The 19,762-nt window shown below is 38.1% G+C and overlaps 2 protein-coding genes across 2 annotated transcripts; both read right to left on the bottom strand.

The window, feature by feature from the left end:
- Positions 1–16,446: 16,446 nt before the first annotated feature.
- LOC130737925 (uncharacterized) lies at positions 16,447–18,583 on the bottom strand. Its single transcript, XM_057589802.1, has 3 exons — positions 18,051–18,583; positions 16,740–17,940; positions 16,447–16,647 (listed from the first exon to the last, which is right to left on the bottom strand). The coding sequence occupies exons 1-3, from the start codon at positions 18,581–18,583 to the stop codon at positions 16,447–16,449; spliced, it is 1,935 nt and encodes a 644-aa protein (XP_057445785.1).
- Positions 18,584–18,634: 51 nt separating this feature from the next.
- LOC130737919 (uncharacterized) lies at positions 18,635–19,456 on the bottom strand. The gene is made up of 2 exons (XM_057589794.1): positions 19,307–19,456; positions 18,635–19,228 (listed from the first exon to the last, which is right to left on the bottom strand). Exons 1-2 carry the CDS (start codon positions 19,454–19,456, stop codon positions 18,635–18,637), a joined length of 744 nt encoding a protein of 247 aa, XP_057445777.1.
- Positions 19,457–19,762: the final 306 nt, after the last annotated feature.

Below are 19,762 nucleotides of genomic sequence, written 5' to 3'. Positions count from 1 at the left end.
GATATTTCAGCCACAGTAGAATCTGGAAGTTACAGATTTGCCCTCCAACGGTAGCAATCCATGCAACGGATACAACCCTAAACCTTGGAGTATATAAAGAGGCTGAAGATGAAAGATGCCGTCTAAGAAACTTTGTTCAAGCTCAAGCAATATTTTTATTCTCTTAGCAATCTTTCTTCAAACCGATCTTATTGTGTTTACCTTAGCTTTCTGAGAAGCATTTCATTGTAAATCCAAACATTCAAACAGTTAGTTTGTTTTTCCTTAAGGGACTGAGGTTGGTCAGATCCTTGAGAAGACTAAGAGAGTGATGTAAGATCAAGTTTTGATCAAGTAGTACAACTCTATGTTTTGATGATTACATGTTAACTATTTGTGTATGAACAATTATGGTACTCTAACGTTGTTTTCTGAGTGTTTTAATGACAGACTCTGACTCTGATCTAACTACACATAAATCAGAAGCACTATGATCAAAGAGTAACCTCCGCAACGCTTTCGCACTCACTATGTTCAATCTGAACAGTAGAATAAGCTTCAGAAGATCTGAAGATAGTAAAGCTCTGATATGGATTCAGATCACTTGAAGTTCTGAAGGTCTAGAAGCTCTGAAGGTCCAGAAGCTCTGAAGGTCTAGAGGCTCTGAAGGTCCAGAAGCTCTGTAGGTCTAGAGGCTCAGAAGGTCCAGAAGCTCTGAAGGTCTAGAGGCTCTGAAGGTCCAGAAGTTCTGAAGGTCCAGAAGTGGAGAAGTGAAGACTCTGAAGTCCAAGAGTAAGCTGGCTCTGAAGACCAAGTACTTCTCCTCTGAGTCCAGAAGCAGAAGTTACAAAGGTCAGAGGATCCAAGCTTCCCTCTGACTCTGATCACCAAGCTTCACAAGTTCCAACATGAAGCGTCGCTCTAATCAGAAATCATCTAGGTTAAAGGTCAAGTCGCTATCCAAAGTACAAAAGCAACTGTACTATTCCTGACGACCTTACCTAACTTATTTAGCCACAGCAGAACCTGGAAAACCCAGATCTGCCCTCCAACGGTAGCATTCCATGCAACGTCTAAACCCTAATCCTTGGAGTATATAAAGATGCTGAAGATGAAAGATGCCGCCTAAGAAACTTTGTTCAAGCTCACGCAATATTCAAATATTCTATTAGTTATCTTTCTTCAAACTGTTCTTATTGTGTTTACTTTAGCTTTCTGAGAAGCAAGTTGATAGCTAAGTAAGTATTGTTAGTCACTTTGCAGGTTGCAAGTGCAGGGTTAATAAAATCTGATTAGTGGATTGCCTTCATTCTAAGAAGGAAGAAATAATCTTAACGGGTGGACTGGATTAGCTTGAGGGATTTATCTAGTGAACCAGGATAAAATCATTGTGTGCTTTCCTCAACTCTTATCTTAGCACTTTTATCTTCCGTGTTTAAAGAGATTTGTTAAAATCTCAAGTGGGAAAAGTTTTAGATTGAAAACGCTATTCAAACCCCGGGCCGATGTGAAAAACTGAGATGGCTACCACCATTGAAGCGCAAAAAGATGTTTACAGTGCAAAGCCTCCTATGTTTGATGGTCAAAGGTTTGAGTACTGGAAAGACAGAATCGAAAGTTTTTTTCTGGGCTTTGATGCAGATCTCTGGGATATCATAGTGGATGGCTACGAGCGTCTAGTTGATGGTGATGGCAAGAAGATCTCCAAAACAGAGATGACTGCTGAGCAGAAAAAGCTTTACTCACTGCATCACAAAGCTAGAACTATTCTTCTCAGTGCTATTTCTTATGAAGAATACCAAAAGATAACAGATCGTGAGTATGCTAAGGGTATCTTTGACTCCTTGAAGATGACCCATGAAGGAAACAAGAAGGTGAAAGAATCAAAGGCGTTGTCTTTGATCAGGAAGTATGAATCCTTCCAAATGGAACCCAGTGAGTCCATTGAGGATATGTTTTCCAGATTCAGTTGTTCATTGCTGGAATAAGACCCCTCAACAAAAGCTACACCACTGCTGATCATGTCATGAGGATCCTTAGAGGTCTTCCTGAAAGCTGGATGCCTTTGATAACTTCCTTGGAGCTCACAAGAGATGTTGAGCAGATGAGTTTGGAAGAACTCATAAGCATACTGAAGTTTCAAGAACTGAAGCGTGTTGAACATCAGGATCAGAAGAAGAAGTCTATAGCCTTGAAATCCAAATCTGAAAAGGCTAAAGCTCTCCAAGCTGAAGCAGAAGAATCTAAAGAAGCCTCTGAAGATTCTGATGAAGATGAGCTAACCTTGATCTCCAGAAAGCTCAACCGCATCTGGAAGCACAGACAGAGCAAGTACAGAAGCTCTGGAAAGAATGAATCCTCTTCTGGTCAGAAGAAGTCTTCATCAAAGGAAGTCACATGTTTTGAATGCAAAGAATCAGGGCACTACAAGAGTGATTGTCCAAAGCTGAAAAAGGACAAGAAGCCACAGAAGCATTTCAAAGCTAAGAAAGGTCTCATAGTGACTTTTGATGAATCAGAGTCAGAGGATGTTGACTTTGATGGAGAAGTTGTTGAAGGACTCATGGCTATTGTCAAGGACAAGGAAGCAGAGTCAAAAGAAGCAACTAACTCTGAATCTGCATCAGAGGAAGATCTAAACTCTGACGATGAAAATGAGGTATTCGCTTCCTTCTCAACCTCTGAACTTAAATGTGCTTTGTCTGAAATCATGGATAAATATAACTCTCTCCTGACTAAGCATAAAAAGTTGAAAAAGGATCTCTCTGCTTTTTCTAAGACTTCTACTGAACATGAGAAAAACATTTCTGAGTTAAAAGAGAATAATCATGCTTTAGTAAACTCTAACTCTGTGCTCAAAAACCAGATTATTAAGTTAGAAGAAGTTGTTGCTTGTGATGCCTCTGATATTAAGAATGAATCTAAATATGAAAAATCTTTTCAAAGATTCCTAGCTAAAAGCGTAGACAGAAGCTTGATGGCTTCAATGATCTATGGCGTAAGCAGAAATGGAATGTGTGGCATTGGCTATTCTAGACCCAGTAGAAATGAGCCTCCTATGCCTAAGGTTAAACCTCTGCATGAACATTTTGTACCCTCTGGTACTATATTGCCTGAACCATTGCCTGTTAAAGTTGTTGACCCCCCTCTCAAAAAGGGAACCTTCTCTATGCTTAAATATCATGCTCAAATTCCGTTACATTATCATGTTGAGAAACCCAAGGTTGTCAGAACCTCTGAGGTAACTAACAAGAAAGGACCCAGAAAATGGGTACCTAAGGATAAGATTATCTATGTTGCAGATATCCTTGATCGCTCTCCACTGAAACACCAATCATGGTATCTGGACAGTGGATGATCGCGTCACATGACGGGAGAAAGGCGTATGTTCCAAGAGCTAAAACTTAAGCCTGGAGGCAAAGTTGGCTTTGGTGGCAACAAGAAGGGTAAAATTGTTGGTTCTGGTACTATTGGTGTTGATAATAGTCCATGCATTGATAATGTTCTGTTTGTAGATGGTTTAACTCACAACTTATTGTCAATAAGTCAATTAGCTGACAAGGGTTATGATGTTATTTTAAATCAAAAGTCTTGCAGGGCTGTAAGTCAGATCGATGGCTCTGTTCTGTTTAACAGCAAGAGGAGGAACAACACTTATAAGATCATATTATCTTAGTTGGAAACTCAGAATGTAAAGTGCCTTCTTTCTGTTAATGAGGTGCAATGGGTATGGCATAGACGGCTAGGGCATGCCAGTATGAGAAAGATTTCTCAGCTGAGTAAGCTTGACCTTGTCAGGGGCTTACCCACTCTGAAGTTCTCTTCAGACGCTCTTTGTGAAACATGTCAGAAAGGCAAATTTACAAAAGTCCCTTTCAAGGCAAAGAATGTTGTTTCCACCTCAAGGCCGTTGGAACTTCTGCATATTGACCTTTTTGGACCAGTGAAAACTGAGTCTATAGGTGACAAGAGATATGGGATGGTCATTGTTGACGACTATAGCCGCTGGACATGGGTAAAATTTCTCCCCCGCAAGGATGAGTCTCATTCTGTGTTCTCTACCTATATTGCCCAAGTGCAAAACGAGAAGGCTTGTAGGATTGTGCGTGTCAGAAGTGATCATGGTGGAGAGTTTGAGAATGACAAGTTTGAGAGTCTGTTTGATTCCTATGGAATTGCACATGATTTCTCTTGTCCTAAAACTCCTCAACAGAATGGTGTTGTTGAGAGGAAGAATAGAACTCTTCAAGAGATGGCTAGAACCATGCTTCAAGAAACTGACATGGCAAAGCACTTATGGGCTGAGGCAGTAAACACAACATGTTACATTCAGAACAGGATCTCTATAAGACCAATTCTGAATAAGACTCCTTATGAATCGTGGAAGAAAATAAAGCCCAACATTTGTTACTTTCATCCTTTTGGTTGTGTTTGCTATGTTTTGAATACTAAGGATAGATTGCATAAGTTTGATTCTAAATCTTCTAAATGTCTATTACTTGGTTACTCTGATCGTTCTAAAGGCTTTAGAATTTATAATACTGATGCTAAAACTATTGAGGAATCTATTCATGTTAGATTTGATGATAAGCTTGACTCTGATCAGTCAAAGCTAGTTGAAAAGTTTGCAGATATGAGTATAAATGATTCTGGTAAAGGCAAAGCTCCAGAGGAAGCTGAGCCAGAGGAAGAATCTCCAGAGGAAGTTGGTCCCTCTGATTCACAGCCTCAGAAGAAGAGCAGAATTGTTGCCTCTCATCCTAAGGAGTTGATTCTGGGAAACAAAGATGAACCAGTCAGAACCAGATCAGCATTCAGACCCTCTGAAGAGACTCTGCTTAGTCTGAAAGGATTGGTATCCTTAGTTGAACCAAAGTCAATTGATGAAGCTCTTCAAGACAAAGACTGGATTCTGGCAATGGAAGAAGAACTGAATCAATTCTCCAAGAATGATGTTTGGAACCTTGTCAGGAAACCTCAAGGTGCTCACATCATTGGAACCAAATGGGTCTTCAGAAACAAGCTGAATGAAAAAGGAGATGTAGTCAGAAACAAAGCAAGGCTAGTTGCTCAAGGCTACAGTCAGTAAGAAGGAATAGATTATACTGAAACATTTGCTCCAGTAGCAAGATTGGAAGCTATTAGACTGCTGATCTCATTCTCAATGAATCACAACATAATTCTTCATCAGATGCCTTCCTGAATGGATACATCTCAGAGGAAGTGTATGTGCACCAACCTCCTGGTTTTGAAGATGAGAGGAACCCTGACCATGTTTTCAAATTGAAGAAATCTCTATATGGTCTGAAGCAAGCTCCCAGAGCATGGTATGAGAGCTTTAGCTCATTCCTTCTGGAAAATGAGTTTGTAAGGGGTAAAGTAGATATTATAATTGTGCAAATTTATGTTGATGATATTATATTTGGATCTGCTAATCCATCTCTTTGCAAGGAATTTTCTGAGATGATGCAGGCTGAATTTGAAATGAGTATGATGGGAGAACTTAAGTACTTTCTGGGAATACAAGTTGATCAAAAACCAGAAGCAACTTACATCCATCAGAGCAAGTACACAAAGGAACTTCTGAAGAAGTTCAATATGACAGAATCAACGATTGCTAAGACTCCTATGCATCCTACATGCATTCTGGAGAAAGAAGATGCCAGTGGAAAAGTATGTCAGAAGCTGTATCGTGGTATGATAGGTTCACTCCTATACTTAACTGCATCTAGGCCAGATATTCTGTTTAGTGTACACTTATGTGCTCGATTCCAATCAGATCCTAGAGAAACTCACTTAACTGCTGTTAAGAGAATTCTCAGATATCTGAAAGGTACCACTAACCTTGGCTTGATGTATAAGAAAACATTAGAGTATAAGCTTTCAGAGTACTGTGATGCTGATTATGCTGGAGATAGAACTGAAAGGAAGAGTACTTCTGGAAATTGTCAATTTCTGGGAAGTAATTTTGTCTCATGGGCAAGCAAGAGGCAGTCTACTATTGCACTATGCACTGCAGAGGCAGAATATATCTCAGAAGCTATTTGCAGTACTCAGATGCTCTGGATGAAACATCAATTAAAAGATTATCAAATCCTTGAGAGCAATATCCTAATCACCTTTGACAATACTGCTGCAATCTCACTCAGTAAGAATCCAATCTTACATTCAAGGGCAAAACACATTAAGGTAAAGTATCACTTTATTAGAGATTATGTTCAGAAGGGCGTACTTCTTCTGAAGTTTGTTGATACTGACCATCAATGGGCAGATATCTTTACAAAGCCGGACAAAAAGATAAAGAGGCCTACATAAAGCTTTTGAGTGGAAAAATGCCTCTTCAATGACCAAAACCGTCTCTGTAGCCAAAAACAAGTTTAAGCTCATGGTATTCCTCCATCGAATGTGTTACGAGTTCGTAGAGCTCAACCTACACATACTACAAATCGAGAATTGAAACGAAAAAAGTAGAGTAGGACCAAATGATAAATAGGTCTTAAACGAAACTTTTGAGTGGAGCAATTCCTCTCTTAAGATCAGGACCGTCTCTATAGCCCAAAATAAGTTTAAGATCAAGATATTAATCGATCGAATGTCATACGAGTTCGTAGAGCTGAGCTTAAACTTACTATAAATGGAGAATTGCAACGAAAGAAGCAGAGTAGGACAACATATAGCTTTTAAGTGGAGGAATTCCTCTCTAACGAGCAAAACCATCTTGTTGTCCCAAAATAAGATCAAGGTTATGATATTCCTCCATCGAATGTGATATGAGTTCGTAGAGCTCAATTAAAACTTAATAGAAATTGAGAATAGTAACGAATGAAGTAGAGTAGGACAAAAGGACAAAGAGGTAGATAAAGCTTTTTTAGAAATGGAGAATTGTAACAATTGATGTAGAGTAGGACAAAGAGATAAAGAGGCCTACATAAAGCTTTTGAGTGGAGAAATGCCTCTCCAAAGACCAAAACCGTCTCTATAGCCTAAAACAAATTTAAGCTCATGATATTCCTCCATTGAATGTGTTACGAGTTCGTAGAGCTCAACTTACACATACTACAAATCGAGAATTGAAACGAAAGAAGTAGAGTAGGACCAAATGATAAATAGGTCTTAAACGAAACTTTTGAGTGGAGCAATTCCTATCTTAAGATCAGGACCGTCTCTATAGCCCAAAATAAGTTTAAGCTCATGATATTAATCGATTGAATGCCATACGACTTCGTAGAGCTGAGGTTAAAATTACTATAAAAGGAGAATTGCAACGAAAGAAGCAGAGTAGGGACAACATATAGCTTTTGAGTGGAGGAATTCCTCTCTAATGAACAAAACCATCTTGTTGTCCCAAAATAAGTTCAAGGTAATGATATTCCTCCATCGAATGTGATACGAGTTCCTAGAGCTCAAGTAAAACTTACTTGAAATGGAGAATTACAAGGAATGAAGTACAGGAGGATAAAAGGATAAAGAGGCCAGGAAATAGCTTTTGAGTGGAGAGATTCTTCTCTAATTACAAAAGCCGCCTAGTTGAACCAAAATAAGTTTAAGCACATGATATTCCTCCATCGAATGTGATACGAGTTCGTAGAGCTCAATTAAAACTTAATAGAAATTGAGAATAGTAACGAATGAAGTAGAGTAGGACAAAAGGACAAAGAGGTAGATAAAAGGTTTTTAGAAATGGAGAATTGTAACGAATGATGTAGAGTAGGACAAAAAGATAAAGAGGCCTACATAAAGCTTTTGAGTGGAAAAATGCCTCCCCAATGACCAAAACAGTCTCTGTAGCCTAAAACAAGTTTAAGCTCATGGTATTCCTCCATCGAATATGTTACGAGATCGTAGAGCTCAACCTACACATACTACAAATCGAGAATTGAAACGAAAGAAGTAGAGTAGAACCAAATGATAAATAGGTCTTAAACGAAACTTTTGAGTGGAGCAATTCCTCTCTTAAGATCAGGACCGTCTCTATAGCCCAAAATAAGTTTAAGATCATGATATTAATCGATCGAATGTCATACGACTTCGTAGAGCTGACCTTAAACTTACTATAAATGGAGAATTGCAATGAAAGAAGCAGAGTAGGACAACATATAGCTTTTAAGTGGAGGAATTCCTCTCTAACGAGCAAAACCATCTTGTTGTCCCAAAATAAGATCAAGGTTATGATATTCCTCCATCGAATGTGATATGAGTTCGTAGAGCTCAATTAAAACTTAATAGAAATTGAGAATAGTAACGAATGAAGTAGAGTAGGACAAAAGGACAAAGAGGTAGATAAAGCTTTTTTAGAAATGGAGAATTGTAACAATTGATGTAGAGTAGGACAAAGAGATAAAGAGGCCTACATAAAGCTTTTGAGTGGAGAAATGCCTCTCCAATGACCAAAACTGTCTCTATAGCCTAAAACAAATTTAAGCTCATGATATTCCTCCATTGAATGTGTTACGAGTTCGTAGAGCTCAACTTCCACATACTACAAATCGAGAATTGAAACGAAAGAAGTAGAGTAGGACCAAATGATAAATAGGTCTTAAACGAAACTTTTGAGTGGAGCAATTCCTCTCTTAAGATCAGGACCGTCTCTATAGCCCAAAATAAGTTTAAGATCATGATATTAATCGATGAATGTCATACGACTTCGTAGAGCTGAGCTTAAACTTACTATAAATGGAGAATTGCAACGAAAGAAGCAGAGTAGGACAACATACAGCTTTTAAGTGGAGGAATTCCTCTCTAACGAGCAAAACCATCTTGTTGTCCCAAAATAAGATCAAGGTTATGATATTCCTCCATCGAATGTGATACGAGTTCGTAGAGCTCAATTAAAACTTAATAGAAATTGAGAATAGTAACGAATGAAGTAGAGTAGGACAAAAGGACAAAGAGGTAGATTAAAGGTTTTTAGAAATGGAGAATTGTAACGAATGATGTAGAGTAGGACAAAAAGATAAAGAGGCCTACATAAAGCTTTTGAGTGAAAAAATGCCTCCCCAATGACCAAAACAGTCTCTGTAGCCTAAAACAAGTTTAAGCTCATGGTATTCCTCCATCGAATATGTTACGAGATCGTAGAGCTCAACCTACACATACTACAAATCGAGAATTGAAACAAAAGAAGTAGAGTAGGACCAAATGATAAATAGGTCTTAAACGAAACTTTTGAGTGGAGCAATTCCTCTCTTAAGATCAGGACCGTCTCAATAGCCCAAAATAAGTTTAAGCTCATGATATTAATCGATTGAATGCCATACGACTTCGTAGAGCTGAGGTTAAAATTACTATAAAAGGAGAATTGCAACGAAAGAAGCAGAGTAGGGACAACATATAGCTTTTGAGTGGAGGAATTCCTCTCTAATGAACAAAACCATCTTGTTGTCCCAAAATAAGTTCAAGGTAATGATATTCCTCCATCGAATGTGATACGAGTTCGTAGAGCTCAATTAAAACTTACATGAAATGGAGAATTACAAGGAATGAAGTACAGGAGGATAAAAGGATAAAGAGGCCAGGAAATAGCTTTAGAGTGGAGAAATTCTTCTCTAATTACAAAAGCCGCCTAATTGAACCAAAATAAGTTTAAGCACATGATATTCCTCAATCGAATGTGATACGAGTTCATAGAGCTCAATTAAAACTTACTAGAAATTGAGAATAGTAAGGAATGAAGTAGAGTAGGACAAAAAGATAATTAGGCCTACATAAAGCTTTTGAGTGGAAAAATGCCTCTCCAATGACCAAAACCGTCTCTGTAGCCTAAAACAAGTTTAAGCTCATGGTATTCCTCCATCGAATGTGTTACGAGTTCGTAGAGCTCAACCTACACATACTACAAATCGAGAATTGAAACGAAAGAAGTAGAGTAGGACCAAATGATAAATAGGTCTTAAACGAAACTTTTTAGTGGAGCAATTCCTCTCTTAAGATCAGGACCGTCTCTATAGCCCAAAATAAGTTTAAGATCATATTAATCGATCGAATGTCATACGGCCTCGTAGAGCTGAGGTTAAAATTACTATAAAAGGAGAATTGCAACGAAAGAAGCAGAGTAGGACAACATATAGCTTTTGAGTGGAGGAAATCCTCTCTAATGAACAAAACCATCTTGTTGTCCCAAAATAAGTTCAAGACATTCCTCCATCGAATGTGTTACGAGTTCCTAGAGCTCAATTAAAACTTACTTGAAATGGAGAATTACAAGGAATGAAGTACAGGAGGATAAAAGGATAAAGAGGCCAGGAAATAGCTTTTGAGTGGAGAAATTCTTCTCTAATTACAAAAGCCGCCTAGTTGAACCAAAATAAGTTTAAGCACATGATATTCCTCCATCGAATGTGATACGAGTTCGTAGAGCTCAATTAAAACTTAATAGAAATTGAGAATAGTAACGAATGAAGTAGAGTAGGACAAAAGGACAAAGAGGTAGATAAAAGGTTTTTAGAAATGGAGAATTGTAACGAATGATGTAGAGTAGGACAAAAAGATAAAGAGGCCTACATAAAGCTTTTGAGTGGAAAAATGCCTCCCCAATGACCAAAACAGTCTCTGTAGCCTAAAACAAGTTTAAGCTCATGGTATTCCTCCATCGAATATGTTACGAGATCGTAGAGCTCAACCTACACATACTACAAATCGAGAATAGAAACGAAAGAAGTAAAGTAGGACCAAATGATAAATAGGTCTTAAACGAAACTTTTGAGTGGAGCAATTCCTCTCTTAAGATCAGGACCGTCTCTATAGCCCAAAATAAGTTTAAGATAATGATATTAATCGATCGAATGTCATACGACTTCGTAGAGCTGAGCTTAAACTTTCTATAAATGGAGAATTGCAATGAAAGAAGCAGAGTAGGACAACATATAGCTTTTAAGTGGAGGAATTCCTCTCTAACGAGCAAAACCATCTTGTTGTCCCAAAATAAGATCAAGGTTATGATATTCCTCCATCGAATGTGATATGAGTTCGTAGAGCTCAATTAAAACTTGATAGAAATTGAGAATAGTAACGAATGAAGTAGAGTAGGACAAAAGGACAAAGAGGTAGATAAAGCTTTTTTAGAAATGGAGAATTGTAACAATTGATGTAGAGTAGGACAAAGAGATAAAGAGGCCTACATAAAGCTTTTGAGTGGAGAAATGCCTCTCCAATGACCAAAACTGTCTCTATAGCCTAAAACAAATTTAAGCTCATGATATTCCTCCATTGAATGTGTTACGAGTTCGTAGAGCTCAACTTACACATACTACAAATCGAGAATTGAAACGAAAGAAGTAGAGTAGGACCAAATGATAAATAGGTCTTAAACGAAACTTTTGAGTGGAGCAATTCCTCTCTTAAGATCAGGACCGTCTCTATAGCCCAAAATAAGTTTAAGATCATGATATTAATCGATCGAATGTCATACGACTTCGTAGAGCTGAGCTTAAACTTACTATAAATGGAGAATTGCAATGAAAGAAGCAGAGTAGGACAACATACAAGCTTTTAAGTGGAGGAATTCCTCTCTAACGAGCAAAACCATCTTGTTGTCCCAAAATAAGATCAAGGTTATGATATTCCTCCATCGAATGTGATATGAGTTCGTAGAGCTCAATTAAAACTTAATAGAAATTGAGAATAGTAACGAATGAAGTAGAGTAGGACAAAAGGACAAAGAGGTAGATAAAGCTTTTTAGAAATGGAGAATTGTAACAATTGATGTAGAGTAGGACAAAGAGATAAAGAGGCCTACATAAAGCTTTTGAGTGGAGAAATGCCTCTCCAATGACCAAAACCGTCTCTATAGCCTAAAACATATTTAAGCTCATGATATTCCTCCATTGAATGTGTTACGAGTTCGTAGAGCTCCACCTACACATACTACAGATCGAGAATTGAAACGAAAGAAGTAGAGTAGGACCAAATGATAAAAAAGGCTTAAACGAAACTTTTTAGTGGAGCAATTCCTCTCTTAAGATCAGGACCGTCTCTATAGCCCAAAATACTTTAAGCTCATGATATTAATCGATTGAATGTCATACGACTTCGTAGAGCTGAGGTTAAAATTACTATAAAAGGAGAATTGCAACGAAAGAAGCAGAGTAGGACAACATATAGCTTTTGAGTGGAGGAATTCCTCTCTAATGAACAAAACCATCTTGTTGTCCCAAAATAAGTTCAAGGTAATGATATTCCTCCATCGAATGTGATACGAGTTCGTAGAGCTCAATTAAAACTTACATGAAATGGAGAATTACAAGGAATGAAGTACAGGAGGATAAAAGGATAAAGAGGCCAGGAAATAGCTTTTGAGTGGAGAAATTCTTCTCTAATTACAAAAGCCGCCTAGTTGAACCAAAATAAGTTTAAGCACATGATATTCCTCAATCGAATGTGATACGAGTTCATAGAGCTCAATTAAAACTTACTAGAAATTGAGAATAGTAAGGAATGAAGTAGAGTAGGACAAAAAGATAATTAGGCCTACATAAAGCTTTTGAGTTTAAAAATGCCTCTCCAATGACCAAAACCGTCTCTGTAGCCTAAAACAAGTTTAAGCTCATGGTATTCCTCTATCGAATGTGTTACGAGTTCGTAGAGCTCAACCTACACATACTACAAATCGAGAATTGAAACGAAAGAAGTAGAGTAGGACCAAATGATAAATAGGTCTTAAACGAAACTTTTTAGTGGAGCAATTCCTCTCTTAAGATCAGGACCGTCTCTATAGCCCAAAATAAGTTTAAGATCATGATATTAATCGATCGAATGTCATACGACTTCGTAGAGCTGAGCTTAAACTTACTATAAATGGAGAATTGCAATGAAAGAAGCAGAGTAGGACAACATACAAGCTTTTAAGTGGAGGAATTCCTCTCTAACGAGCAAAACCATCTTGTTGTCCCAAAATAAGATCAAGGTTATGATATTCCTCCATCGAATGTGATATGAGTTCGTAGAGCTCAATTAAAACTTAATAGAAATTGAGAATAGTAACGAATGAAGTAGAGTAGGACAAAAGGACAAAGAGGTAGATAAAGCTTTTTAGAAATGGAGAATTGTAACAATTGATGTAGAGTAGGACAAAGAGATAAAGAGGCCTACATAAAGCTTTTGAGTGGAGAAATGCCTCTCCAATGACCAAAACCGTCTCTATAGCCTAAAACATATTTAAGCTCATGATATTCCTCCATTGAATGTGTTACGAGTTCGTAGAGCTCCACCTACACATACTACAGATCGAGAATTGAAACGAAAGAAGTAGAGTAGGACCAAATGATAAAAAAGGCTTAAACGAAACTTTTTAGTGGAGCAATTCCTCTCTTAAGATCAGGACCGTCTCTATAGCCCAAAATACTTTAAGCTCATGATATTAATCGATTGAATGTCATACGACTTCGTAGAGCTGAGGTTAAAATTACTATAAAAGGAGAATTGCAACGAAAGAAGCAGAGTAGGACAACATATAGCTTTTGAGTGGAGGAATTCCTCTCTAATGAACAAAACCATCTTGTTGTCCCAAAATAAGTTCAAGGTAATGATATTCCTCCATCGAATGTGATACGAGTTCGTAGAGCTCAATTAAAACTTACATGAAATGGAGAATTACAAGGAATGAAGTACAGGAGGATAAAAGGATAAAGAGGCCAGGAAATAGCTTTTGAGTGGAGAAATTCTTCTCTAATTACAAAAGCCGCCTAGTTGAACCAAAATAAGTTTAAGCACATGATATTCCTCAATCGAATGTGATACGAGTTCATAGAGCTCAATTAAAACTTACTAGAAATTGAGAATAGTAAGGAATGAAGTAGAGTAGGACAAAAAGATAATTAGGCCTACATAAAGCTTTTGAGTTTAAAAATGCCTCTCCAATGACCAAAACCGTCTCTGTAGCCTAAAACAAGTTTAAGCTCATGGTATTCCTCTATCGAATGTGTTACGAGTTCGTAGAGCTCAACCTACACATACTACAAATCGAGAATTGAAACGAAAGAAGTAGAGTAGGACCAAATGATAAATAGGTCTTAAACGAAACTTTTTAGTGGAGCAATTCCTCTCTTAAGATCAGGACCGTCTCTATAGCCCAAAATAAGTTTAAGATCATATTAATCGATCGAATGTCATACGGCCTCGTAGAGCTGAGGTTAAAATTACTATATAAGGAGAATTGCAACGAAAGAAGCAGAGTAGGACAACATATAGCTTTTGAGTGGAGGAAATCCTCTCTAATGAACAAAACCATCTTGTTGTCCCAAAATAAGTTCAAGACATTCCTCCATCGAATGTGATACGAGTTCCTTGAGCTCAATTAAAACTTACTTGAAATGGAGAATTACAAGGAATGTAGTACAGGAGGATAAAAGGATAAAGAGGCCAGGAAATAGCTTTTGAGTGGAGAAATTCTTCTCTAATTACAAAAGCCGCCTAGTTGAACCAAAATAAGTTTAAGCACATGATATTCCTCCATCGAATGTGATACGAGTTCGTAGAGCTCAATTAAAACTTAATAGAAATTGAGAATAGTAACGAATGAAGTAGAGTAGGACAAAAGGACAAAGAGGTAGATTAAAGGTTTTTAGAAATGGAGAATTGTAACGAATGATGTAGAGTAGGACAAAAAGATAAAGAGGCCTACATAAAGCTTTTGAGTGGAAAAATGCCTCCCCAATGACCAAAACAGTCTCTGTAGCCTAAAACAAGTTTAAGCTCATGGTATTCCTCCATCGAATATGTTACGAGATCGTAGAGCTCAACCTACACATACTACAAATCGAGAATTGAAACGAAAGAAGTAGAGTAGGACCAAATGATAAATAGGTCTTGAACGAAACTTTTGAGTGGAGCAATTCCTCTCTTAAGATCAGGACCGTCTCTATATCCCAAAATAAGTTTAAGATCATGATATTAATCGATCGAATGTCATACGACTTCGTAGAGCTGAGCTTAAACTTACTATAAATGGAGAATTGCAACGAAAGAAGCAGAGTAGGACAACATATAGCTTTTAAGTGGAGGAATTCCTCTCTAACGAGCAAAACCATCTTGTTGTCCCAAAATAAGATCAAGGTTATGATATTCCTCCATCGAATGTGATATGAGTTCGTAGAGCTCAATTAAAACTTAATAGAAATTGAGAATAGTAACGAATGAAGTAGAGTAGGACAAAAGGACAAAGAGGTAGATAAAGCTTTTTTAGAAATGGAGAATTGTAACAATTGATGTAGAGTAGGACAAAGAGATAAAGAGGCCTACATAAAGCTTTTGAGTGGAGAAATGCCTCTCCAATGACCAAAACCGTCTCTATAGCCTAAAACAAATTTAAGCTCATGATATTCCTCCATTGAATGTGTTACGAGTTCGTAGAGCTCAACTTACACATACTACAAATCGAGAATTGAAACGAAAGAAGTAGAGTAGGACCAAATGATAAATAGGTCTTAAACGAAACTTTTGAGTGGAGCAATTCCTCTCTTAAGATCAGGACCGTCTCTATAGCCCAAAATAAGTTTAAGCTCATGATATTAATCGATTGAATGTCATACGACTTCGTAGAGCTGAGGTTAAAATTACTATAAGAGGAGAATTGCAACGAAAGAAGCAGAGTAGGACAACATATAGCTTTTGAGTGGAGGAATTCCTCTCTAATGAACAAAACCATCTTGTTGTCCCAAAATAAGTTCAAGGTAATGATATTCCTCCATCGAATGTGATACGAGTTCGTAGAGCTCAATTAAAACTTACTTGAAATGGAGAATTACAAGGAATGAAGTACAGTAGGATAAAAGGATAAAGAGGCGAGGAAATAGCTTTTGAGTGGAGAAGTTCTTCTTTAATTACAAAAGCCGCCTAGTTGAACCAAAATAAGTTTAAGCACATGATATTCCTCCATCGAATGTGATACGAGTTCATAGAGCTCAATTAAAACTTACTAGAAATTGAGAATAGTAAGGAATGAAGTAGAGTAGGACAAAAAGATAATTAGGGAGATTTGGATTTCCCACCCCAAGTATTAGATTTGCCACCCAGCATTTTAAAAAAAATGCCAGGAGTACCCTTCGGAACATAAACTTCCGAAATATGTTATGTTCAAAAGATAAAGTTCCGAAACTCTTCGGAACATAATCTTCCGAAATATGTTATGTTCAAAAGATAAAGTTCCGAAACCAACACTATTTCAGAAGATTAACTCCCGAAACTATTATTCACAGCAAACGTTGGATTTTTAAGATTCGGATCATTAAGATTCGAAACCAATCAAAATAAGTTTCGGTAGATAAACTTCCGAACCTGTTTAACAGATGCACACACAGTAGCAGAACACAAACCAGAAACACCTCAATGAAGCAATGAAACAAATAAAGCAATTGAACCACATTATGAATCAAAATACCTTAAATTAATAATTAGAGGTCTTAAACATAGTCTTGAACATAGGAAAATTTACATAAATCTCATTCATTGACACCAATTTACAAACATCAATCATTAGTCTTTTGTGATGTCTATGTAGTCATTCACATTTGGAACAAGAGGTCCACCAATAGCAGCCCTCCAAGCAGTGTGTTCAAGCGCAAATCTGGCCATACGGTCTTGATTTGGGTTAATCCATTCGGTCGTGGGTGGTAGGACGTTGTATGGCCATTGGGGAGCAATATACGGAATAGGATGTCCATGCAACAACTTAAGCTACATTTGAGAGAGTATAACAATAAAATTAGATAACTAACATAAATTATCTAGCAATAAAAATAAATTAGGGTACATAACAAAAGATATACCTGTACATAGTGGTTGGGCACATGACCAACAGCTATAACTGTGTGTACCTCTGGTGGGGCGCCTATCAATGGAAGGTAAGTGTAACTTGATCTTTCCGAAATGGAGATAAATACCACCTGAAACCTTGTAGCAATGAGATACCCCATCTCCGGTAAGGGCATCCATTTGTCGTCAGTGGCCATCTGATCATGAGGGAGGGTGAGACGAAAGTGCAAGGCCTGAACTATATCAAAACCCCACATTGTGTTATATAAATACTGATGATGTTCGAGTTCTTCCATCAACTTTTCCCTAATCGAATGCCAACCATTCTGCCCTTCCGGATGCCCCAGCAATGCAGCGACCGCTCTATAGCCACAATTACCATCTCCAACAACATCTATCACTTCATCTATATATGGTAGGAAAAAAGATGGCAAGTACCCCAAGTAGATGCTGGGGGGTGGAGACTTCCCGATAGAATTCTTGTTCTTTGACTTACTAGCTTGTGATGAACGATTCCTAGACCGTATAGTTGGTGGAGGACATTTGGCAAGCGTAGGTGTTGCGTTGCTCTCATTAAGTTCCCAATGTGAAGGCTCCCGCCTCAAGGATCCTATTGGTTCACATGTAGGTGGCTTACTCCCCTTGGCTTTGGATGACTGCTTGGTTTTTATCTTCACTTCAGGAGGACATAGTGAACTACTCTGAGGACAATACAACTCTTTAACCTTCCTCCTCAGCATACTTTGGCCTGCATCATCCAGAGTACTGTAATGAGCAACCAAGGCCTCAATGTCATACTGAATGTCTCCACGGTTTGAGGTTTGTCTATCCGGAACAGGCACTTGTTCCCAAGAAAGTATCTTCCAGAACGGATCCACTACCTTATACGGAATTGAAACATAACTCTGAAGTGCACAGGTGCAAGGTAGTCCATGAGTGACTTTCATCAAGCAACCACATACCTCATCCCGACCCCACCCTCTGTTTTGTTCATCATGCATGAGCTGAAGGGCTTTTTCAGCCACGAACCCCCTTACATTCACATACATTTTAGACTTGAAACGGTGCTCTACAATGTTAATGCTGCGCTCAAAAGATGCTACAATTTCATTGTGCCTCACAGTTGTCAACCTATCCACTGCATCCCATGAATCGCACAAGTTACCCTTGCTGTTCCTTAGCATCTTCTTGAAGGCTGCATGTGCACTTTCAGCCCTGCATACAAACATTGTAACTCTGAATTGCCCATTTTCAAACATGAAACAATAAATGAAGTCGTTTAACAAATGTAAAACATATCACAAGTAATAAACTGTGTGTATTACCTGTTACTTGTTGTGTTTCCAAAATGCATCACATTGTTTGTCCATGCCTTCACAAACTTCTCCTTGTGAGTTAACCATGTCTCAGAAATGTACTTTGTGAACTTTGGGTGATCTTTACACATGGCACACATGTTCCTCCATTCCTTCTCATATTGTTGCTCTGTTTCCGCATTCACCAAATCTGTCCATTGCTCCATTACTATATCTTTGAAATCGTCTTTGGCAACCCACAATTTGCACTTTGCCTCAACAGCCTTCTTTATGTGGAACAAACATAATAAATTGCAAGAGGTGGGAAAAGTTTGCGAAACCGCATTCATTAAAGCCAATTCTTTGTCAGTGACAATAACACCAGGTAATCTGACAGGGTCGGTAAGCAGAGATTTCATGTAGTCCAAGGCCCAAACATAGTCATGTGTGCGCTCTTGAGTCATGTAGCAAAATGCTATGGAGAAAGTCTTACCAGTAGAAGTCAAGCCAACCATCTCAAGCAAGGGGATCCGGTATTTATTTGTCTTATACGTGCAATCCATGACGACCACATGAGGGAATGTGTTGAAGAGTTTGATAGCATCAGGATGAGCCTAGAAAACATCTCTAATGACATCCGAATCGTCAGCTTGTCTTTCAAAGTGAACATAGTTGGCTTCTGTCAGCTTCTTCATCAAAAATTGCATTTCTGTCAATGGTCCCTGGGCTTCTTTCTTGATTGTTTTGCAGCAAGTGTACACTTGAGTGATTGTAGTCAAGTTACCTAGATTTTGTTCCTTCAAAGCCAGTAGCATGTGTCTCGGTGCAACCCAAGACTTATGCATAGTTGACAACTGCCCCTTCTCTTCCCCCGTTAGTCGACCAACGTAGGAGTGGCCAACTAGTGATCTAGCTGGTTCATGGTTGTGCTTCCCCCACATCACTTTCAGCCACCAATTTCTATCACCCTCCGTAGGTTGTCCTTTTAGTGTAAAAGGACAATTGCACTTTTTTGATCCGGTGGTGTTGTACTTGAACGTTTTCGGGTCCTTATAGGGCACGTACACACCATTCCTCCCGCACAACAAAATAACTTTTATAGCTCCGCCTTTTGTTCCTTTGTTGGACCTTCCGATCACTATCTCGTATCCATTCTCCTTTCCAACATTCCGAACCCAATTCAGAAGGTCATCACGTGTATCAAATATCTGTTCAAAAGTAAGACATATCATATCTATCACTTCAGATTCGCTAAACAATACTGTCATACTATATTCAATCAATACCTGATCAGTTGTAAATAAATGTGTGGTATCCACACTTATAGTTGGTGGCACAAACGGAGTGATACTTGTAGGTTCAACATTCCCAGCATCATATGCATCATATGCAGCTTGAAGCAGCACTACTTCATCAAAAATGAATGGGTCTGTCATCTGCCTGCAAAATGCCACTGCCACGGGTTTAATTACATAGTTTCGGCAGTTTATGTTCCAAAGCCATTCGGCAGTTTAAGTTCCAAAGCCATTCGGCAGTTTAAGTTTTGAAACATCTTGGAACTTTATGTTTTGAAACATATGTGCAGATGAAGCACGATACAGAAATAAATAAAGAACATACATTAAAATAAAAAATGTGGTGGGAAATTTAAACAACTGTGTGTAAATCTGGTGGGAGAGAAAGAGAACTTACCAACCAACAACCTTGAAACTTGAAGATCTGGAACTTGGTGGTGGTGGCAC

Source organism: Lotus japonicus, chromosome 1 (assembly GCF_012489685.1).
Source record: "Lotus japonicus ecotype B-129 chromosome 1, LjGifu_v1.2".
NCBI lineage: Eukaryota > Viridiplantae > Streptophyta > Magnoliopsida > Fabales > Fabaceae > Lotus > Lotus japonicus.
The sequence above is the reverse complement of the archived record's forward strand: the minus strand, read 5'-3'. Positions and strand labels throughout refer to the sequence as shown.